At 30.4% G+C, this 24,188-nt stretch overlaps 1 protein-coding gene across 2 annotated transcripts in view; it reads right to left on the reverse strand.

Annotated features, from left to right (window-relative positions):
• Window positions 1-24,188, reverse strand: part of LOC111627421 (inositol hexakisphosphate kinase 1-like) — a 41,508-nt gene that overhangs the window by 2,266 nt on the left and 15,054 nt on the right. For both annotated transcript variants that reach the window (XM_023370986.1, XM_023370987.1), the window contains 4 exons: window positions 9,978-10,126; window positions 9,706-9,832; window positions 366-510; window positions 40-236 (listed from right to left, as the gene is read on the reverse strand). In XM_023370986.1, coding sequence (XP_023226754.1) covers window positions 40-236; window positions 366-510; window positions 9,706-9,832; window positions 9,978-10,034 — 526 coding nt within the window. In that variant the 5' untranslated portion in view covers window positions 10,035-10,126. The remainder of the gene's footprint in view (window positions 1-39; window positions 237-365; window positions 511-9,705; window positions 9,833-9,977; window positions 10,127-24,188) is intronic.

The following is a 24,188-nucleotide window of genomic DNA, read 5'->3' on the forward strand; positions in this document are numbered from 1 at the left end:
TTTTAAATTCAATACTCTAATTGATGGGGAAAAAAGTACTTTGAATGTGAACAGTAGATGAGGATGGAACAGCACGTAATTTAGCCAATTGTTCTTGATGGCATCGTAATACCCAAGGATTATGAGGGCTACCACGACGTACTTTAGCTTGATCCCCTTCTTCAAACACTTGTCTTTCGTCATCTTCTTCTGGTGAACTTTCTATTTCAATATCTCCTGACTGACGCAAACGAATTCTGTAATTATTTAATGAATAAGATTAAGTTAGGGATGAACATTACAACTGAATTCATCCCATGTTTGTAATAGCATACAATAATTTAAATAGTAAGTTGAAATTTTAAAAGTGCGCTTTTAAATTTTACCTTCGTTTAGCTTTTCGATCTCCTTTTCTCTTTCGTCCAATATTATCAAAACGTTTGTGGCAGTGGAGGCTACAGCTTTCTGGTGGATAGGCAGTTAATGTCAGATAACCATCTTGGTCCTCGATAAAGTTGACCTCTATAACTCCTTTATGAAATAATAGTTAATTGTTATTATCATTAGTAGTTTATATTTTAAGTAAATAACTTCTAAAACTTTATATTCATTTTATAAAACATGTATTTAATGTTAAATTTTATAGTCAAATCTTTCTGTACATAATTCAATACATGCTAATGAGGCTACCCATAAGAGAGACAAGGAAACATGTGGCCTGTTACAGGGCCAGCCCAAACAAAAGTGGGGCCTGGTACAATGTTAACTTGCAGAGCCCTGAAACAAATTTTGTACAAGATGATAATTTATTGCATTTTGCTATTTATTACATGGCACAAAATGGTATAGTAAGGAATACATGAAAATGATAATTTTATTAAAAGAAAGAATTTAATTATTTAACATTACAAAAAATTGTTAATAAATTAAATAACAAGAATAATTGCTTCATAAACTTATAAAATACAATTTAAGTATGCGCCTTACTAGAATAATGTGTCACTTTCAATATGTGATTTTTGTTTCATTTTCTTACATATTTTATAGCAAATTTGTTGATAATATCAAAATAATTTAGTTTTTCAGCTAATTCAGATTCAATACATAAAATGACTAAGGAGATAAATTGTTCTTGACTAATGCTAGATCTCAAGTAATTTATTATTTTCAATCTTGAGAAAGACCTTTCTGCAGATGCAACTGTAATTGGTAAGGTTAATATAATTTTCAGAACAGTAACAAAATTTGGATACAATTCAAATAAATTATTTTAAAATAAATATTGTAATATTGTGATCCCAGAAGACAAAACTTGACAACAAATTTTGATTTCATTAAATAAATCAATGCCATCAATATCGGCTTGCAACATTGCATTTAAGTTTTTGCAACATTTAAGATCATCTTTAGTCAGTTTTTGAATATTATCTGAATTACTGTATGTAAAAAACCATATGATGTTTCATGTTCATAATAAATTTCAATTCTTTTCTTAAAAGAAATAATCACACTATCTATTATGACTAGAAAATATTGAATTTGGAAATATTCTTTGCCAGAAGAAATCGGCTGATCAGTTCCTTCATAACAAAATTGTTATGTTTTTCATCTAGTTCTTAGATTCTTAAATTTAGGTGTCACTTTCAATTCTTAAACTATTTCATTTGCAGGTATTAAAGAAGATATAAATTCTGATTCATGATACTTTTCAAAAAATTTTAAAAGGCCTTTTAAATGTGAATTTGCAGTACAAATATCTATATCAGAATTTTGAAATATCTTGCTCAAAATATTTACTTCATTCAGTATGTGATACCAAATGACCAAACTTAATGAAAATTCAAATGAAGTAAGTTTATTTTTGATTTGATTGATTTTTGAATTTTGTTTTCATGTCACTGGTATGTTTGTAAAGGTATTTCAAAGGTAGAGAAAATTGTGGTACTTGGTATCTCACAGATTTCATACTTTCGAGGTGACATTCTCACCTTGTTTCTGACAGTGGTTTTGAAGTAAGATGTTTGACATGCTCTTTTAATATATCCCATCATATCACAGAACTCACAAAAATATTATACAGTGATACCTCGACTTATGCTACCCCGACTTACGCAAACCTGGAGTTACGCAATTTTCAAATCTCATCGATTCGTCTTTTGTTTGAGCACCAGGAAACTCTTGATTACTCATTCCCTCCACACTATTGTTCAGCTTACATGTTTAGACGTGTCGCGCAGAATCGACACATAGCTACAATTTATTTTGTGTTATTTATTTCTGTGTTTGTTATATCTACGGAGACTCAAGAGACTATGTGGTGATTTCTTGTAACAATGAACGAATCAAAAGATGAGATAAGATTAACAAGAACATTTATTAGCTTACATACATCTGACTTGGATTTTACACACATTGAGAAATTATACCCCGACTTACGCGAATTCGACTTACGCGGTTATCGCTCGGTCCCACCTATCGTGTAAGTTTGGGGTATTACTGTATATCATTTGTAAAATCCCAAAAAATGAATTTGCAAAAAAAGATGACTTTGAAATGCCTCCAATAACAATTTAAATTATGACTTCTGCAAGGTTTATACTGTGCTTTGAAATTCTTTAGCAGGATAAGTGCTTGCATGCCTTTATATNATCTTGCTCAAAATATTTACTTCATTCAGTATGTGATACCAAATGACCAAACTTAATAAAAATTCAAATGAAGTAAGTTTATTTTTAATTGATTGGATTTTGAGTTTTGTTTTCATGTCACTGGTATGTTTGTAAAGGTATTTCAAAGGTAGAGAAAATTGTGGTACTTGGTATCTCAAAGATTTCATACTTTCAAGATGACATTCTCACCTCGTTTCTGACAGTGGTTTTGAAGTAAGATCTTTGACATGTTCTTTTAATATATCCCACCATATCACAGAACTCGCAAAAATATTATACAGTGATACCTCGACTTACGCGATTTTCAAATCTCATGGATTCGTCTTTTGTTTGAGCACCAGGCAACTCTTGATTATTCATTCCCTCCACACTATTGTTCAACTTACATGTTCGGATGTGTCACGCGGAATCGATACATATCTACAATTGATTTTGTGTTATTTATTTCTGTGTTTGTTATATCTAGGGAGACTCGAGAGACTATGTGGTGATTTCTTGTAACAATGAACGAATCAAAAGACGAGATAAGATTAACAACAACATTTATTAGCTTACATACATCTGACTTGGATTTTACACACATTGAGAAATTATACCCTGACTTACGCGAATTCGACTTATGCAGTTATCGCTCGGTCCCACCTATCGCGTAAGTTCGGGGTATTACTGTATATCATTTGTAAAATCCCAAAAAATGAATTTGCAAAAAAAAGATGACTTTGAAATGTCTCCAATAACAATTTAAATTATGACTTCTGCAAGGTTTATACTGTGCTTTGAAATTCTTTAGCAGGATCTAATCAATATATATATATTTTTTTTAAAACCAACACAACAGAACAAGTTTAGGTCAAATACAGACCCATGTTCTAAGATACAACAAGCAAAAATTATTAATAGCAATTTTAAGATTTCATACAATAATGAATTCGGTCATCACCAATGTGCACTTGGNCTCCAATAACAATTTAAATTATGACTTCTGCAAGGTTTATACTGTGCTTTGAAATTCTTTAGCAGGATAAGTGCTTGCATGCCTTTATATATACCTCTCATATTAGTTCCATTATCATACCCATCCTCAACAGTCGCCTAAATCTAAGTCCTCCTTTTCTAATATGCTTTCAATTTTGGCTGATAACCCTTTTCCTGTCGATTCTCTTATTGTTTCAAAACAAATAAATCATTCTTGTATACTCACATCACTTTCAGAGTCATCTACATTAACATATCTTAACAGATACTTGTTCTTGATAGCTTACATCTGGAGTGCAATCTAATAAAATTGTGAAATACTTAGCTTTCTTAACTAGGTTTATTATTTACTTTCTAACTTTTTTGGTCAAAGTAGAAATCAATTCATCTTGTGTTCTATCAATATGAGATAAATAGGAACATGATGCTGATTCTACGCAACAATCCAAATGTTGTTTCATGATTGGTTCAAATCTTGCAAGTAATTCTATGAGACTGAAGAAATTACCATTGTGTGGTTTATATAAAGTGTCACTAATTCTCCCAACTGCAAAATTATGTTCTGATAAATATAAAATTGCAATCACTATTTTTTCACAAGCACATTTTAAATGCTGTTTTTCATTGTTCTTTGTCAATAGTGTTTCCCAGTTTCAAATTCTTTTCAAGTTGTAACAATTTGTACATAGCTGGTAAATGATATTCTGATATTTCATGACTATAATCGCAAACTTAAATGTACCCAATCGTTAAGTCCAGTTATACACAGAGTAGTAGTATTTGAAGAGAATAATTTACATGCATAAAACAATGTGGCATCTTTGTACTTTAGTAGAGTAACCATCTTCATTCTTGATGTTCCCCATTCATTAATTTTCTTAAATAATAATTTTCAGAAAAACTTGTTATTTTTATCTTTCAGAAAATCATAGTGTTTTACTTGTGTCATGCCATTTTGTATGATTGCCATTCTAAATTTATCAGTTATAATTTCAGTCCAAGTATCAGGATCATTGACATTGACATTTTAGTTTTCTTCACTTTGTCAACTCTCATAAAGCTGTGGTCCTCTGAATAATTCATCTTGTTCTTTGTTCAATGCTGACAAAAAATCCTCTGTCTATATGTTTCCCTTGGCTTCGTGATTATCTTCCCGTTCTTCAGTTATTTTTTTCATTGCTTTCTTTTTCATTAAGACGAGAGTTGGCTTTTTGATAATCAGGATCTTTTGATCAGGTCGAGTGATTGCACTACATCGTGTTTGAACAAAGGAAAGAATACCGACATGGTTTCAAGAATGTTAAATAATCATGATTGTTTTTGTGGATGTCTTATGGTGAGTTTCATTTCTGTGAGTTTGATCTTCCATTAACTGTGAGTTATGCATTTCTTCAGTTGCACATTTTTGGTTTTAAGAAATTTTGCAAGAGTGTTCTTCTGTTTTTCTGCAATTTCTTCTCCCTTTCTTTTTTTTCTTCAATTTATCAGCCACACATATACTTTCTTCCTGCATCTCTGTCTCTATTACTCATTTTACAAAAAACATACAAACACTATAGGTAGTATAGGTAACATAATACATAAGTAAATAAGGAAAACAATACACTTTTTTAGTAGTATGATTATGTAAGGTCACCGCATTGGTGATAAACAAATGTCAGGATTTATCGGATGTGGGATGAATGGAAGTAAGGCATACAGCTGCAGTTACAAATAAACTCGTTTATTAATGCTAAATCTTACATTCTGTAGTGCATTGGAGTTGTTCTATAGAGTTGATGGCTCCGGGTTGGTCAGTCGAGATGTTTCTATGAGTGTCAGGAAGTCCGGTGATGAGGTGATGAAGTGTCGAAAAAACAAAACAGTCCAAGGCAGAATGGTGAAGTTGGGAGTGAAGAGTCCTTATGTATAGCACTGAAAGACTAGTCTGATAACTCACAATGTGAGACAGAGGAAAGTCCATCTTTGTCCTTGAGATCCAGGCTTTTATAGGATTCTTTCCTCAGTTCTCTAGCTTTCCAATTGGTTGATTTCTTGTATCCAGATAGATAACAGACAATTTCAGGCTATGAAGGGTCAGATTCGACACCACATTTTATTTGATCAAGAGAAATTAATTGCACTTTGAAACTCCTGCTTGTATTTAGCTATTGTTTCGATTTCTTGTAAGTCTGACACACAATCTCTGCACTAGATCTTTTAAGCTTATTTAAAAACTTTTTTCCTCTTGACTAAACTTTATTTTTTCCTGATATTATTTGCATTTTGTTTTTTTTTCCAATTTTTACAAGCATTAGAATCAAAGCTCAATCCTCTGNACAATTTCAGGCTATGAAGGGTCAGATTCGACACCACATTTTATTTGATCAAGAGAAATTAATTGCACTTTGAAACTCCTGCTTGTATTTAGCTATTGTTTCGAATTCTTGTAAGTCTGACACACAATCTCTGCACTAGATCTTTTAAGCTTATTTAAAAACTTTTTTCCTCTTGACTAAACTTTATTTTTTCCTGATATTATTTGCATTTTGTTTTTTTTTCCAATTTTTACAAGCATTAGAATCAAAGCTCAATCCTCTGATTTGACATGTTTATTAAATTTGTAACATGTGAACTTGAGTATTACTCTGGCCTCACAATTATAACAACAATGAAAGTCATGTTTTCCTTTGTCTCGATAACACACATATTTCTAGTTATATTATTCAGTAAAGTTCAATAATATATTACATTAAACACTTATTTGCCTTTTAAATACGAATATTTTATTTATTTTCATATCTCACGATAAAAACGTACGATGTATGATCAGCTGTCACAATGTAAGCACAATGTTTTTACTTTTCTCACTAGTCGGCACTATGTGCAAGCATAAGTGATTGGCTCAAGGCATCCAACCTTGCCTTGGATTGACTGACATGAAATGTGCACTAATTGTGTGATAGTATTTAAATGTATATTTGGGTTAAACAAAAATGAAACCATTTTGATTTTGCAAAATCAGTCAGTGGTGCAGAGTCTTGTGTGCTCGCACTGTTCACACTCCCTCTCGGGCCAACTCTGGCTTGTGATTTAGAGTGTAACATAGTGAAGACTTAGAGGGAACACTGCAAAATCATCAAATTTGATTACATCAGTGTAGTTACTGTGTAGAATCCATTTTAATATGCTTAAATCAGATAATTCTATATTTAATAGTGGGAGAAAGATTGAATTCTGTATGCCATTTACTGTAAACCAGCAGCAACATAGACCAGCAATGAAGAAATCTTGTACCTGAATGGCCTTTTGAGTGATTTCTAAGAGAACATTTTAAGAGCCAGTCAGTAGCATAGTTAGAGATGGGTAGAAGAGACGATCCACCCCGGATGGCATTTTTGGCATTAAAAAAATTTTAAACACTTCTTTAATGTAAAATTATCAACTATCCTGAGTTAACAATTACAAAAATTATATGATCATCATTGAAAAATGTTATCTAAATAGGTTTGAAGTGTATTATGTATTTCCCAAAGGAAGGGCAACAATTGACAGACTGCCCCAGGCAGTTCAAACTATAGCTATGCCACTGGGGCCAGTTAAGAAGGCCATGATTCTTATGAGTGACCTTAATATTAATTTGCAGGAGTGTACAGTACATAAATAATAATTGTGATTATGGCAGATATTGGATAGTTAGTATTAGATATTTCATTGAAAGCAATTAAATAAATAAAATTTATTTTTTATAAACTCAAAGTAATCTAAATTAAATTATTTCTTTCTAGATATTAATACTGTTATATTACATTATGTTATAGAATAGTACTTTCAAGATGATAATGTCTGGCTGTGCTGTGGCAAAAGCACACATTTTTACATAAATTTTTAAAAATTATGAATTGTTACTTTCTCATACAGAAATTTACTTTAAATTGCTACAATTTCCTGCCTATGATATGTAGGAATTTTTCATTGACAAAAAAGAAGTTTATCATCATATTATCTGTGCAAGTTTACATGATTGTTTAATTGCTTTCTTTGTGCATCACTAATGAAATGATTAAATTATTGGATGCCCTTGCAAATTATAAAGAAGCATTCTCAAATCTTGGAAACAAATTAATTAATTTTAAAATGGTACAATGAAAGCTTAAATTCTGAAATTACAAAATAGGAAGTCATAAATTGCGGCTGATTAAGTTATGGCTGAAATTAGTATAATAAAAAAAAAATCACCTTTGAGTCCAATCAGTTACACTCACTAACAGCATGATTTGACAAATGTTAAATATAATATAATAATGAGCAATAAATATATACACCCTATATAACAATAACTCTCGAGTTTACTTGTGTTTACTCAAACTTAGCTTGGTACTATTAATGTTCAAAAATTGAAAATGAAACCAACTTCTGCAGAATTGCTTAGCCCAGAATTATCATTCTAATCTCAAATTTTTTATCGTAAAGTTAAAGTGAATTAATAATAATAAAAATATCAATTTTTCACAAAAAGTGCAAAACTCTGAGTGCAATTTTTTGTTGGCTTTAAATGTAGTTAATTCACTTCTATAAAAACATTCCAGATCTATCACAAGAACAGACTTCAAATTTTGCCATATCAACAATGAAGAACATAAATCTTGCCAAAGTCATTCTGACGCTTTGTTAAGGTCAGATGCTGATGTCAGAGATCGGATGAGATGGAAATTTTATTTAACTGCAACAAAATATATCGAATTTGTTAAGAATAACACTTAAATTTCACATATTCTATAAAAAAATTTTCCCAACACAAAAAAACTGGAAGGATGTGATCACATCTTTCTCTGGATCTACTTCCTTTTCCAAGGTGACACATCTTCCGAATGTATGTGTCACTGGGAACTTTCATCCAAAATTCACCTATTGGTCAAAAAACTTAACATTACCAAAAAAGGACATCGAAATTAAGGGAGAGGACCTACGAAAATAAAATGATGAACATTGAAATCGATGGGAGAGTTTGCCTATTTCTATCCTTGTGTAAGTGTATTCCAGTCATCTCCACTGACAATCCCTTCAACTGCCGCCTTCGCTGGACCATAGCTGTGTTTACCTACCAGACATTCGACTATAAACTGCCCCATCTAGGAGCATTACCCAATCCAGCAGGAACCTCTTCACCCCTTCATCAAGACAATCTATGGCATCAATCAACCTACCAATCAAGGTATTTAGCATCGCATATAATAATGTAAGCTATCTCTCTCTCTTGGTTAAGAACTTGTAAACTTCAATACTCAATTATGTTATGCTATATAGCTTTATCCTATTTAAGTTATCCTATGTATACATGTAAATAATTTAATATTATACAAAAATAAACGGGTATTTTTTATTTGATTCACTAACACAAGGTGCGTTACCATTTCAACACTTGGCGGTACCAAAAGGAAGTCATCCAGAAAAGTTATCAAGAACAACTTTCATAGTAAGTCATCACATTAAGTAATATACATGTCACTCAGAAACAAGATTTTACATATACGAAGAAAGTTGAAATGGTAACACACCTTGTTAGTGAATCAAAAAAATTAAGAAAACACAGTTTCAGAAGATTAAAAATGGGTATTTTTTAATTAAATAGTAGTGTACACTTCTTTTGGCCATATTGTCTCTCAAGACATTCAACTCCCAAATCCGACACTCATACACACGACTGCTTGCACATGAACGAATTGTCATCACTGATCCTGACATAGGTATCGCCGATCTGGTGCCGACCCTCTGGTCACACTATTAACTTTTATTGCTTATCTATGCTAGAACATTTTGTGCTAAGCTCAAAATATTTAAAACAAAAGATGAATTTGGATATATTTATTGGAGGGCCAATAGACATGAACACAACACAAACAAAAAAATACCCCATCATGTTTTATCGCGTCAAGAAGACTTAAGAATTAAAATGATTTTAGATCCATTTCTTGATGATTTGGAAAACTTATCACAGATGTTATGCAGAAGCTCTTAACAGAACCCCAAGTTTGAAAGACTTTTTACTTTTTAACATAATCTGCAGATTATAGGCAGAAAATAATGATATTAAAGTACTGACCTCGATATTCTGGTGTAAAAGGCTTCAAAATATCAGGAAGTGTACCATAAAAGTTGAGTTCTTGAGGGACAAGTGGTTTACAAATGGTTGAATCATCAAGCTGTAGCATTGATGAACAACCTCCCACCTATTAAAGATAATTACTATCTTACATAATGTTAACAAATATTTAAAACAATCAATTTAAATATCATTATAAATTAATTTAAACATTAATGTTTATTTATTCAATTACTTAACAATTCTCAATGATTTATTTAAAAGCAAATTACCTGATGGATGAAAGGTTCCAACTGAACAGGTTCATGCTGTTTTGAATCATCTGCCATGAGATCTCTCTCCAACCATAAAAATACAAATATTACAACACCTCATTGAAACAATTATTTTTATTTAAGTTTTCATTTCTGTACCATCAAATCTGTTAAATATAAATAAATATAATTATATTTTAAGTTTTGTTAAATAACATATGTAGAATAGAAAGTAGTATTAGAATTTATTAATGATAATTCAATGAAATTCTTGGATTTTTTTGTTGTTATTTTTACATTTTTCTTATCAGTGCAATAATTATTTTTGCTTTTATTTGAAATTAAAAATTAGAACTGTGCCTAATGTAGACAACAAAATTTAAGGAAAAAATTGACAATATTTTAAACACTGTACAAAACTTTGCACGTAATGACGAACTCAGTGTCTTTATTTTATTATAAAACTTTGTTCAGAGAATTAGAAAAAAATATATGGGTCATTGTTATATTCCTCCAAAATACAACCATACTGACAAACAACCCCTCTTAGTGCTACTGACTTTTAAGTCATCAAACTATGCTCCAGCTTCTGAAATTCCAAATATAGAACTACTAAAGGTTACTCATTTTGATAGATATCCTCGTTTGCATGTATTTTTCTCAAATGATGTACTCAATAAATTATAATAAAATTTTTCTTTGCATATTCAGAAACATTTTTCTGTTAATTATAAGTGGTTGCTTGAAGCATCTAAACATGTAATCATCTGGAACTTTTTGGAGTAAAGCACACATTTATGCAGAATTTCTGTACTTGGTACTACTGACATTTAATCCTGTGTAAAATAAAACCATATTGTACAAAAGTGTAAATTTGTGTAAGCCTACAAGTGATTTAGGGGTATCAAAGGATCATGTACAAAAGAGTAAGTTTCTGAGTGTTGAAGACTACCTGTGCATATTTAAAAAAAATCTTGGTGTTTTTCAAGATTTGTGAGATTATTATTTCAAGACAATTGGATAATATTCTTGCTTTCTGTCTTAATAAATTTTAAGATAAAGCAATATTTACTTCAAGAAAAAACAGAAGACAAAGATGATTAAGATAATGTTTACCTTTTCCAGTTGAATATAAAAGTTATTCTATCTAAAAGTAAGTTTGTTCTGAGTTTGACCAATTCTGAAGAATTACAGGAAATATGATCTTTAGACAGATTTTATGAAAAGTTTATTTTCTCAAAACAATAAGAATTCTTATCTTTCCATAAAAATTACACTAGAAATAAATTCAGGCAGTATTATTTTATTCCTCAATTTTAAAATTAAACAGAAAAACTTCTTCAACTTTAGCATTTACTATAAATTAAGCATACTACATATTATGTTTAGTTCTGGTATATTGCATAAATTATATTTAATTTTTTCTTTATTAAAGGAGAAGTATTGTTCTATATAATTTGGGTTATTTTTCATTTATTGACACATTTAATTATATTGATGTCTAAATAGTGAGATGGTAAAAGTGTCGGTCTGTCATTCTGTGACCTCATGATTAAATCTGGGAAAAGAAAACTACAGAAAATCACTACAACTATCCATTGATTGGCAAATTGAATTGTATTGCACAGCTTGGAGCCCTACTGAAGAGGCCAGTGTACTGGCAAAATGCATTTGGGGATAAATAAGTTGTAATAAAGAATAGTCTCTCTCAAAGTAAAACTGGTTTGCTTTTTTAACTTTCTATTCTAATTCTATTTCATTTAGCAAATGATTTAGAGTTAGGAAGTTTTACACCTCCATAAGTCAGAAAAGAAGGAAAATTCGAATTTTTGTGTACTCAATTACAGTACAATTAAGTAAGATTAGAATATTCTGACTCCATCATTTTAAATTTTTTAATTTATTCTTATAGGATTTACTTCATTAAACATTTTTTTGTTACATAACAAATTTGATTAAAGTTGCCTACAAAGCCAACAATAGTTAATTTTAGTAAACAATTCGGATCACATTTCTAAAAAAATTGGTAATTTAATAAATTCCTCTCATTTATTAAATAATTCATTACTAGCTTAACTACAGCCCAAAAATCTAGTATATTTAGCTATTAGCAAATTGGGCTTAGTTATTGTTTATATTTACATACTCACTAAAATTTACTGTTTTCTTCTATTGAGTTATTATTAAAAACTTAAAACCAGATCACTGGAACACATTCTATAAATTGAAATGCTTGATACAAAGCTTGTCAAATTGGTTATTACTGGATAGTTTTATCCTCATTGGCCAAGATTCAAATTACTGGTCACATGTTCTAATCCTAAGCTTATATTTATTTGGGAAGCTATCCAATTATTATTAAAAATACCCCGTAAAAAGCTTCTCTGCAGTTATCAGAACACTAGAATCTATTTTTGGAATGTTTACAAAACTCGTATTATTAATCTTAATATGTTATTGTTGCTAATTTTAAATTATTTTCCTTTACATTCATCTATATTTACTTTTAATTTTTATCATCTTTCATTTTTTAATGTTATTTTTGTGAATTAGTTTTATTTTATTATTAGCAGATATGTTTGGCATTGCCCAAGCAAAAAGTAACAACAAACATTAAAATGAAAATCATATTAAGAGTTTGGTTATTTTAGTTTATCATTATCATGTTTGTCATGATGTACGAGGTACCCACTGTATTTTGTACTTTTTTTTGTCATTAACTACTCTTTGTAGCCTTATAATACATCAATCTTAATATCATGCATTTTTTTAATAGTATTTTTATAGTATTTCTTAATAATGCTTTCTTTTGATAATTATATGTTATTTATTAATTATGCTACACATAGCTGCATTCAGGTATAGAACAAGGGCAAGATCAAAAGCAAAAAACTGTAAAAGCATCAGTTTAATAATTGTTGGAAAAAATAAAAACACACACTAATATAACCAAAATTAGTAGAGGGAATAAAATTATTATATTTTAGGTATATTTGTGGGTTTTCACTACATACAATCAGTTTTTGAAGAAATAAATGTGTTAATATTTATTATTTTAAGCTTGTGTAGCTTTCTAAAATTTCTGCCTTTGTTATTTTTGTCTTGTCCTTAATTATTTTAATTTCTTAATTCAGCAACTGTTGAATTCTTTAAATCCAGGTTTTTATAAGCCGATCAAAACTTCATGCTCAGTTTCCATTATTTTTTACACACTACCAGAAGTTAAGTACTGTACAGTAAGATCCCGCTTATCGCTGCTTCGATATAATGTGGTCTGCTTGAAGCCTAAAAAAAAAAACTCAAAATTTACGCTGATTTAAATTGTCACAGCATTTTATTTATTCGTATATAATACGAATATTTATGAACATGAACCAATCAGAAAAAGGTGTACTTTCTTTAAATCTATGTTTGTTTGGTACAGTTTTGGAACAAATATAACATTATGGATGCCACGGGCAATATCGGTTTTACTTGGAAAGAATTAACTGATGAATGCATGAACGAAGTATGGAAGAAGTTACGGCTGAAGGTATCCAAGAATTCTCAACAATAAAAGCCTAATATTGTATTGTTAGGTTGACCAAAGTCAACCTAATCCAAACAGCAAGACTGGGAGATGTAGACCAGCAGGATATTGAGGAGTTACCGCAGGTTTCTGGTGAGAGTCTTACTAACGATGACCTTCAAGAACTGGCAGATCAAGGAATTCATGTAGAAATGGAAAATAGATATTCTGAAAACAAAGAACCAAAAAAATTTCTCTACAGATTTCCTTAGTAAAAGTTTGGTAACGATAACCAGAATTGTTGATCAAATTGTAGCAAATGATCCAGATTTTGAAAGGAGTGCAATAGCAAAATGAGGCATATTGGATGCAATCTTCTGCTACAGACATTTGCTTAAGGAAAGAAAAAAGCAACAAATGAAACTTCACAACTTTTCTGAAATTCTTGTTTTTTTTTGCAATAAAGTCAGGATCTTCATCACAAAAAATAAACTTTATATTTTTGTGTGCATATGTTTATGTGTTATTTAACATATATTATTATACAGATTAATATAAAAATAACTTAAGTAAACTTTGTTTATTTTTGTTTACGTGTTCCCCTATCCCTATTTACTCTATGTTAAAATGACCTCGTTAAATGCTGTTTCGTTTAGTGCTTTGTTGTCTACGAACGCATCCCCTGCATTAAGCGAGGTCTTACTGTATACATAAAGTTGACACTAGCACTGTCAATGATGAGATTTAACTCTTTAAACATGAAATCAGCCAAAATTGGCTTATCTGTTCAAGACAAAATCAGCTGAAGGTAAAGCTGTATGACTGGTTTTTCTGTACAAGTTCCTGTTATAACCTACGGGGTAAAAACAATTTTTATTTAGTTTCTAAGTACACAGAAAGAAGAAATTTTCAGAGCTTAAAGAGTTGAAGATGAGACAGTGCATGCTCCCATTCTACTGGTGAGATCCCTCAGCCTGATGCATTTTAGTTCTGTGCTGCATTGATGGTCATGTATAAGTACAAAATAAATTCCTGTTGTATTGGAAAGGTCCAAGGGTTACTTATTGTTGCATAATATTTTGAAAACTGAGATTTCGTTTAAACATAAAGCTGATGTTTGTTTCTTACCAACTCCTTATATATCCTATGGGAGGTAGGAAAGTATTCTTTTTTCTATTTTGTGTGTCGTATTATTGTGTTTCTATGCTTTAAATGAATTGACAAAAGAATGACGACAACACAATACTGCATTTATATCAAAACAGAAAACTACTTACAATATTACCCCAAACTTGAGCAATTAAATTGTATCATGAACGTTTTCATCTACTTTTCAGTAGATATCTTCAGGTATAAAATATCAATTCTATGATGGAATTCTTCAATTTAAATCGCATGCACTGTTTAAAAGGTGTGTCAGCTCAGCTGTCTATTGGTGGCTGCATACGATGTATGATGTGTGTCCAACGGAACGTCATCAGTTAGTGGTGAACAAAGAATTTCCAGGCCATTGGGAATTACTCTGCGCCCTTGTAGTTTCTTGTGTATCTCATATTTCTCCAAATATCATAAGAGGATCCTGGAAAGATGGAAGATCTCCACACCTGGTTCCAATGTATAAGAGGTGAGGGCAGTTGTAAAACAGCCTTTTTTGATGTCCTCCCAGTGTTCCTTAAGGCATGTTTGTATGTGTCTACACATAGTCCCAATGTATGTGAGGGGTATCGCATCTGTGATCATGTAGAAGAACCATGTACACACCTGGAAAGTGGTGCCAATTTTTGGGGTCCTTGGCATTATGGAGAAGCAAAAAGATTGTGCGACACCACTTAAATGCCAAACAAAAGCCTGTGGCCGTCAGCCATGATATGATATATTCCCTATATTGTATATTGTATTAGTATTAGAGTTTCCTCTTTCTTTGTCTAAATCCTTCTAGAACTTTCTTTTCTCTAAACCTTCCTAGAACTTTCTTTTCTCTAAACCTTCCTAGAACTTTCTTTGTCTAAACCCCTTCTGCCCTTGGGGGAGGATTACCCCCTTCGTAGAAATAAAGAACAAAGGAAAAGGGAGTGAGGCCCGGAAGCAAAACGGAGAGAAAGGGTACGAGATGGAGTGGAGATCTCGAGTAGGTAGGAGGTAACATAGAGGTGCTCCTACAAGTAAGAAGTGATCTGAGACGAAGCTACAAGTGAGAGGTGATCGAAGATGAGAAAGTACAGAGAGAGATCCTCTGGGGAAGACGACTCAATCCGAAAGAAAAAGACTGTAGACGAAAGGTCTATAAGTAAGAAGTGACCTAAGACCAAAAAAGTGCAGAGAGAGATCATCGAGGGAAGGCCTCTTAGTCCGAAGTGTTCTCCAACCAAGGGCTCATCGCAAGAAACCCGGGTATTTCTACTTCTTTCCTTGTCTATCTCTATATCCTCTATTCTTCCATCTTTAGTTATAAGTTAGTGTAAGTAATTACGGTCCTCGCCAGATTGTCGCGTGGGTGCAAGATAACTGTTTTTGAGGTGTACCATTGAGCGCCTGTATACGTATAAAATTCTGGAAATTGTAAAGTTGGGATCCAATAAACGAACCTGTTCAGTGAGAAAAATAATACTTTGTGTTAAGATTTTTTTTTGTACCATTTCGCTCGCGGGATCGTGTACCTCTCACTCTGAACACCACAAGCCAAAAAAAATTGGCAATTTCCCTGTAGATGGGACCGGCACTGTTAAATGTGTCCTTGACAAGGCAATTGACTTTAGAGTCAATTGCCTTGTCAAGTGCATTAGGTATAGCATGAGCAGATATGTAGTGGGCTTTGTACTGGAAAATGAGTCCCTTAATGAATTTTCATGTAGCAATGCCTGCCATAGTATGCAAGGCATTCTCTCTCCCTATCGTGAATATTGGAGCAGTGGGTAAAGGCCCTTCAGATCAAGTGATTCGAATTGAAGAATTCCATCATAGAATTGACATTTTATACCTGAAGATGTCTACTGAAAAGTAAACAAAAATGTTTGTGGTACAATTTAATTGCTGGAGTTTGGGGTAACATTGTGAGTAGATTTCTGTTTTGAATTGTTGAAAGAATTAACAAATCTGGTAGGGGAAAATCCATATTGCTGTGCTCTGTTTATTGATATAATTTCTTTAAAATATCAACAGCACTAGAACAATGTGTTATGTGCTCAAAGCTTCTTGTCCTATTCTATTGTACAGAGTATTTCTTAAATCACACAACTCAACAAATGTAGAACAGGATGTGTGTAAAAGATATAGATAATAAATTTGATGTTAGTTATAATTATCAGGATTAGAAGATAACTAAACAAAAGTTACAGCATGAATGCTTTAAACAATAGTTGAGTTGCCAACTCTCCCAAACTTACCAGGAAACTCCCAGAATTTTGCAAAAATTTTTAAATTATAAGACTTGTAAATCAAGACCTATTCTTAAATTTACTCAGTATGATGATCAATTGGCTTTTTGGGTTATATATTAGAACAGACTAAAGAGTAAGCAACAGTATTTTTGATACTGCCAAGAGTAAAACAAGAAAAAACTCATACAAAATTTATTTATGGAATGGAAAACTCTCAGAATCAATTTTTCAGAAGTTGTCAACTTAGGCAATTCTAACATCAATTAAAAATGATGATGTCTTAATATTATCTATTTTTATTTTAAAAACTTATAAATGATGCAGATAATTTCTTTATTTTCTAACCAATAATTAAATTTATAACAATCATATATTTTTCAAAAAACATTTTCATTTATATAACAATAGCCAAATATTAATTGCTGGGATTTAATTAAGCTAATGATTAATTATAACCTAAGCTGATCTTTTCTTCCAGAATATTCTAATTTATTTCATTTAATTTTAATTACAACTTACTAATTATAACACAAGATGGCAGCCTAACTGTTTACCTTTAAGTCAAATGGTGGTATATCCTCTAAAACATTTCAGTCTTTTATAATTAATAAATTTACAAAAAAAATTGCATCTATCAAAACTCAATAGATATAATAAATACAATAAAAAAATTACTAAAAATCTTTATAGACTAATATATCTAACAGATTTAATACTAGCTTTTTTACATATACACTTGTATATGTACTGTGTGGTATTCTTTATACTATCTGCTTATATATATTCACCTTTATTATTAACCAAAAATGCATTCCTGCTGTAAAAAACTTGCAAATATAGCTTTTCTATACCTTTAAAATATCTTGCAAGTTCTTTCTCTTTAACAATATTTTTGTTATTGATTTCCAATAACACGCTTTTCTCTTAAGTCTGTATTAGATACTATGCTTTATTTCAAGGACAAATGTAGCTCTTACAATTATGATACAATTTCATATTTACTTTTTATTGAGAAATTTTAATATTAACAATGTATTCAATTAAAACTGAATAAGAATATATTATATTCATTATCTATAAAATTAACTCCATTCCTTCTTTACCCATAAAAGGCAAAAAACACTGTAAAAATTTTGTACAAATATCTTTCAAATTGTCATTGTATTGGGTTGTTCAGAAAGTAATTTAGTTTTTTTTACCACTAGACAGATTAATCATATTTTTCCTGCAATTTTCATCCTAAACCGTATTATCATTATATATTTTGACAGCTAGCATTTTAAGGCTTTTTGTAAAAAGTTTTGTTTGATTTTGTGCAATTGTTTATTTTTTGTGTCCCATCAAATATAGAAGATCGAAAGCAGCATTTTCGGCATATTTTGCTCTTTTATTACCAAAAAGGTAAGAATGCTGTTCAAGCAAGAAAAAAATTGTGTGACATGTATGGAGAAGATGTATTGACAGAATGACAGTGCCAAAACTGGTTTACAAAATTTCGTTCTGGCAATTTCAATATTAAAGATGCACCACATTCTGGATGGCCAGTTGAAGCCAATGAAAACAAAATAAAGGTACTGATTGAAGCAAACTGCCGAATAACAACACGTGAAATCACTAAGATTAAATTTGTCAAATTGAACCGTTTATGATTACTTGAAACAAATTGGTTTCGTTTCAAAGCTTGATGTATGGGTTCCACATATTCTTTTAATTAAAGAGAGATGCTATCTTTGGTGGGATTTTAAGGAAATTTTTTTGGAGCTTTTACCAGACAATTTAACAATTGATCAAAAGTGTACTGCCATTGAGTAAACAAATTGAGTAATATCATCAAACAGAAAAGGCAGCCAGAATTAATCAACAAAACAGGTGTAGTGTTTTACCACGATAATGTCAAATTTCACACAAGTTTGGTAACTGGTCAGAAACTGTTATAACTTAGATGGTAGGTGGTATCACACCAACCATATTCACCAGATTGAGCACACTCAGATTATTACTTGTTCCAGTCTATACAAATTTTTTTTTAACTGTAAGACATTTACTTGAAATGACAATTTCAAGTAAATGTCTTACAGTTAAAAAATCACTTGGATCAGTTTTTTGTAAGCAACGATCAAAACTTTTATGAATGTGAAATCATGCTACTACCAGAAACGATGACAACAGGTATTTTGCCAAAATGATTGATATATAATTCAATAAAATATTTATTTATTATAAAAATATTGTGATTTTTTCCATGGAAAAAAACGAAATTACTTTCCGAACAACCCAATATATCTGTTTCCTAAAATATATAAGAAAAAAAATTATGTTAGTGGATGCATACATTACAGTTATAATTAATTAGAGTGAACTTTTGATTATTTATATTATAGCTAATCTAAAAAATTTATGGATAGCAAAAGCTTTGTACTACTGATGGATGAATTACATTCCTCTCTATTGTTTCTAGTAATCAAAAAGGATTCATAAATTTATACTGGATTAATTATGTAATCTACATATACTACAGTTATGTTTATTATTTCTTTTATACAAAATTACAAAGAGCCAAATAACTAGCAAAAAAATTGGGAAGTGCTAACATTTTTGCCTGTATTGAACAGGCATCCTCAGGCTAACTAAATCTGCAGCTGTTGAAACAATGGGGGATTTGCTGTACATGTGTGAAAAAGACTGGGGTGACCTAAGAAGGAGAGAGGGAGGGGAGAGGAGAGTAAGTTTACAGTTCGAAGAAAGACTTTTATGCTGTGAGAAAGGAGTCTACATCAAGAAAGTTAATAACAGTATTTTTGCGAGCGACCCTATAAATTCAATTTGCTCTAATTGTTTGAGAAAGGGTTGCTGGGAAGAGCTATGTATGAAGTGTGCATTGTCAAAATCCACACTAACATCAGGATCAGAAACAAAGATGCACAGTACTGGCCAATTCTTTCAGGATGGAATTCTGGTGTTCTTTGAGACAAGTGTTTAAAGCACATGTTGTAGCACCTATGCATTCTAAGCTGCAGTTGGATCTGTGATCAGTAACAGGGATAGTGTAGAATGATGGTAGTGATGTGTGATAGCGTAGAAGTCTTTCTTTAAACTGTAAAATTTAAACTTTCTTTACTCTCCTCTTTCCCTCCCTCTCTCATCCTTAAGATTACCCCACCTTTTTCACACATGTACAGCAATTTCCCAATGTTTCAATAGCTGCAGGATTAGTTAAGCTGTGGATGCCCATTCAACATGGGGAAAAACATTAGCACTCCCAATTTTTTTGCTGGTTATTTGGTTCTTTGTAGCTCTGTATCCAATTTACCCATTTTTTTGAGTAGCTATTTCTTTTAAATTCTAATTTATTGATTTGTGCTTTTATAAGTTACTAGTTACTGTTCTCTCTTTTTAATTGAGCAATTCTTTTTAATCTGTGTGGTTATATCTAAATGAATAGTTCTGGAAACAAGAATTGCTCAGAACGTCTGGGTTGTGTAACTGGCATTTTATCCAAATGATAAGCAGGAATTGCAGGTTCAAGTCCCACTTCAGGTTGATTCTTTTTTTCAGAAAATTCTAAATTAAATTAAATTTATTATAATTATTAAATTAGTACAAGATGGCATCTTAACTGCCTACTTCTAGACAAATTATTTGGTATTTGATCAATTACATAGCCATATTATAGACCAGTGATTCTCAACCTTTTTTTCATCATGATACACTTTTAATAATTTAAAATTTTGGCGGCACACACGGTTACTTCAGAAAGTACCGCAGGACAACTGGTGACATCATAACAGTGATTTTTAAAATGCAATTGGTTATTTAGGTAACATTTTCTAAACACCTTAGTAACTACCGGCAGTTACTGGTAACACCAGTTACAATTTCCAAATGCACCCTAGGAAGGTAGAATCAATTGAACTACTTGTCTGGCATAGCTTATATTTGGGTATTCACAGTGGCAGCACACTTCAAAAATCTCTCGGCACAGTGGTTGAGAATCACTGCTATAGACTGATAATTTGGCCATTTATTTGGCATCTCTTTTCAACTGATTTTAAAAACCAGTATATATGTTCAAAAACTTCTATTTCTTTAATTACAATATATTATATTGTATGTGAATAGTTCTCCCTCAAATTTTTTCAGTAACAATTTTTATTTTTATTAAATATATTTCTTCTGTATTAATTTCTTTCTCCAGCAAAAAGTAAAATATTAGATTAGTTATCTCTCTATTTTTTAATATAATGTTTTCAAATAATAAAGAAAACAAAAATTGATATGATTTTCAAATATTTTTACAAAATGTACGATAATAAATTTAAACTGAAAGCAGATTAAGCATTTGAGTTATTTTTAGTTATTTTATTTGTATTCCAGTTAATTCTTTTGTGTTTTTATTTCCTCAGTGGACATATTATAGTAAATTTCCATGAACAATACAATAATAATTTTATAAAGTATTTTTTTACTCTTATTTTATGTTATGGCACAGAATATAATAACTTATCTTAAAAAATATATTTTAAATATCTCTACACAATTTTTATTGGATCAAAAAATTTTTTTTATTGTAATCTACATTAACATAATTATACACATTTGTTTCTAATCTTATTATGCTAATTTTCTCAGCCAAGTTAATTGCCAAAATCTTAATCTTTTATCTGAACAATTTAAAAAATTTATAGCCTGATCTTTTTTGTTTTTATTATTAACATTAGGACTTATAAGTTGGCATATAAACATGTAAATTTAAATTCTGGAAAGTGAATCAATCCATTCCATTTGTGGATTTATTTTTAAAATTACATTTTGATCTTCTATGTTTTATTTCTTTTAGTATAAATTAAAATTAAATTTTTATTTCTTTCTTCTTCCTGAAATATAGAATCTATCCATAAAATAAGATTCTATAGATAGAAATCCAAGAGTGTAACCCTCAACTTAACCTTGAACAAGCAACTGAAAGCTTAGAGTACATTCACAAAATTATAATTAAGAGCAATGCATGGTTTTTCTTTTTTATTTAGAAGTAAATAAGAAAATATGTATCTTTTGCTATCCTTTAAACAATAGAATTAACATATTTGCTTTTGAATATTATAAAATTTCTATCTATGAAAATGGCTGTTGAATAGAATAAATAATTTATCAACTAAATATAATTAAAGAAACATTTTCAGCCTCATTTATTGACCATCTTCAGGTTTGAAAATGGCTGATAAATGCAGTTGAAAACATTTGTTATTTAATTGTATTAAGTTGTTGGATTAAATATTGCTGATTATTCTGTTTCAATCACAAAGTTTTAGCTTTCTGAAGTTAAAATATCTTTTAGCAGCAAATTAAATTAACTACAATAAATTTGAGTGAATCAAATAAATCAAAATACAGTATAATATAATGAAAAAATTTTTAAATATAAAGTTAGTTGAATATTTATTTAATGTGTTGAAAGTTATCAGATTTCACAAGAGAATTTTAAGGAAAAGTCAACTGAATGAATTTTTTTGAATTTCAAAAATTTCTAAAAATATTAAACATTATTTTATCTTTGAAGTCAATAATAAAATTATTTTCTATTGTCAAATTTAAAAATAAAATAAACTGACAAGTTTATTAAATAAATGAAAACTAACAATTTCAAAGAATCAAACAATACCATTTAAATTAATTCTTGACTTTAGAAATAAAATTAAACTGAAAAAAAATATTTAATCAAAACTCAGATGCAATGTTTATTAGAGAGCTAGCTGTATATTTAAATGATTTTATAGTTGTATATAAATATGATTTTAGTTATGAGATAAGTCAGGACAGTCCTGTTTTAGAACAATTTGTCCATTTTTAACAAATAATTATATTGAAGGCATTCATAATGACTCTTGGACAATGGACAAACAAGATTTCAGAAAAATTTCCTGTTTAAAATCACCATCCAAAAATTTTTAGATTCGTCTAAAAAGACAAGAGTCACCTTGGTATCAACACTGTAGTAATTACAATTGTAAAATTGATAGAATTTCTGTAAAAATATTATATAAAATAGAAAATTGGTTTAAAAGACGAGTGGTAGAGCATTTTTGTATTGCTGAACATGTAAATTTGTTAAATCAGAATGTCAGTCTAAATGTTGATGCATGCTGGGAAAGATTTATTTGTACAAAAAGGAACGAGTTGCTTGTTGTTGGATAATCCACCGATGAGGCTGTAATGGCAAAATGCATTTGGAGAATTTTTGGAGAAGTTTGAAAATAATAAAAGAAATAATGTTGGCTGAAGTATAGTATCTTTGTTATTCATTTGTCTGCTGATATAAATTTCTTGAAATCGGTTTAAGAAAGAGTATTTATATTACTCGTTTATCTTATCTAAAGATAATCTTTTATTTTTAGAAATTATACTTTTTAGAAATGTCACCGATCCCATTGTTTTATACTTTTTTATTTATCAACAAAGAACTAGTGCGAAAAGGGGGTTTAGGTTCCAAAAATTAAAAAAACATGCTGTTAAATCCTTATTTAAATCAGATTTATTATTCATTTTTTTCAAACATAAAATACTTATTATTTAAGTAAATATTTTACCAGAGGATTATTCATCCTATATGATGATCTCAGCATAAGCATCATCAACTGGTAACAGTTTTTGATAACAGTACGGTCGCTCTGCAACAGGAGTGCGCTGCTGTTTGTAGGCATTTAGGAACGACGGTGAAAGAAAGACGGCGGCGCCTGCACTATTGATAGTATTGTGATGGAGGAATCTACAATTCTAAAATGAGTTTTTAGAGGCAAAGAAGGATTATTTTGTTTTCATCAATGAAACAAACAAATTCTAGTATGTGAGCTATACTGCTGATATCAGTGGACTAGTCAACTTGTAAAGCAAGGTATTGTTCTGAAAGCTTATTAGTAACTGTTTTCTCAATATCATCTGACATATGTATAATTCTAATTTTTATTGCGTTGTCCAAATGAGGAATTTTCATAATTTCTTTTTTGCACATCACCAAACATAATTTGAACTCTTTCAGAACATGCTGTAAAATCAGATGCTCTGCTATGGTATATGGTTTTAAATTTTTAGCAATTATTTTGGCAACTTTATATGATGCAATTTGTGCTTTATTAGATACTAGCAGACCCGCCACACGTTGTTGTGGCTCAAAATGTATCTATTATAAATTTATAACACTTCCCCGTGGGGGGGGAAATTTTTCGAAAAATTTTTTTTAGTGTACATTCTGTTGACGTACCCTATTAAAATGCAAAAAAACCGCATCTAAAATAGTATAAATAAAAGCAGAGTTCTTTACGGTAAGCCTTAATCCTAACCATCTCCTTT

This window comes from Centruroides sculpturatus, unplaced genomic scaffold (assembly GCF_000671375.1).
Source record: "Centruroides sculpturatus isolate CEXI.00-Female unplaced genomic scaffold, Cexi_2.0 scaffold424, whole genome shotgun sequence".
Taxonomy (NCBI): domain Eukaryota; kingdom Metazoa; phylum Arthropoda; class Arachnida; order Scorpiones; family Buthidae; genus Centruroides; species Centruroides sculpturatus.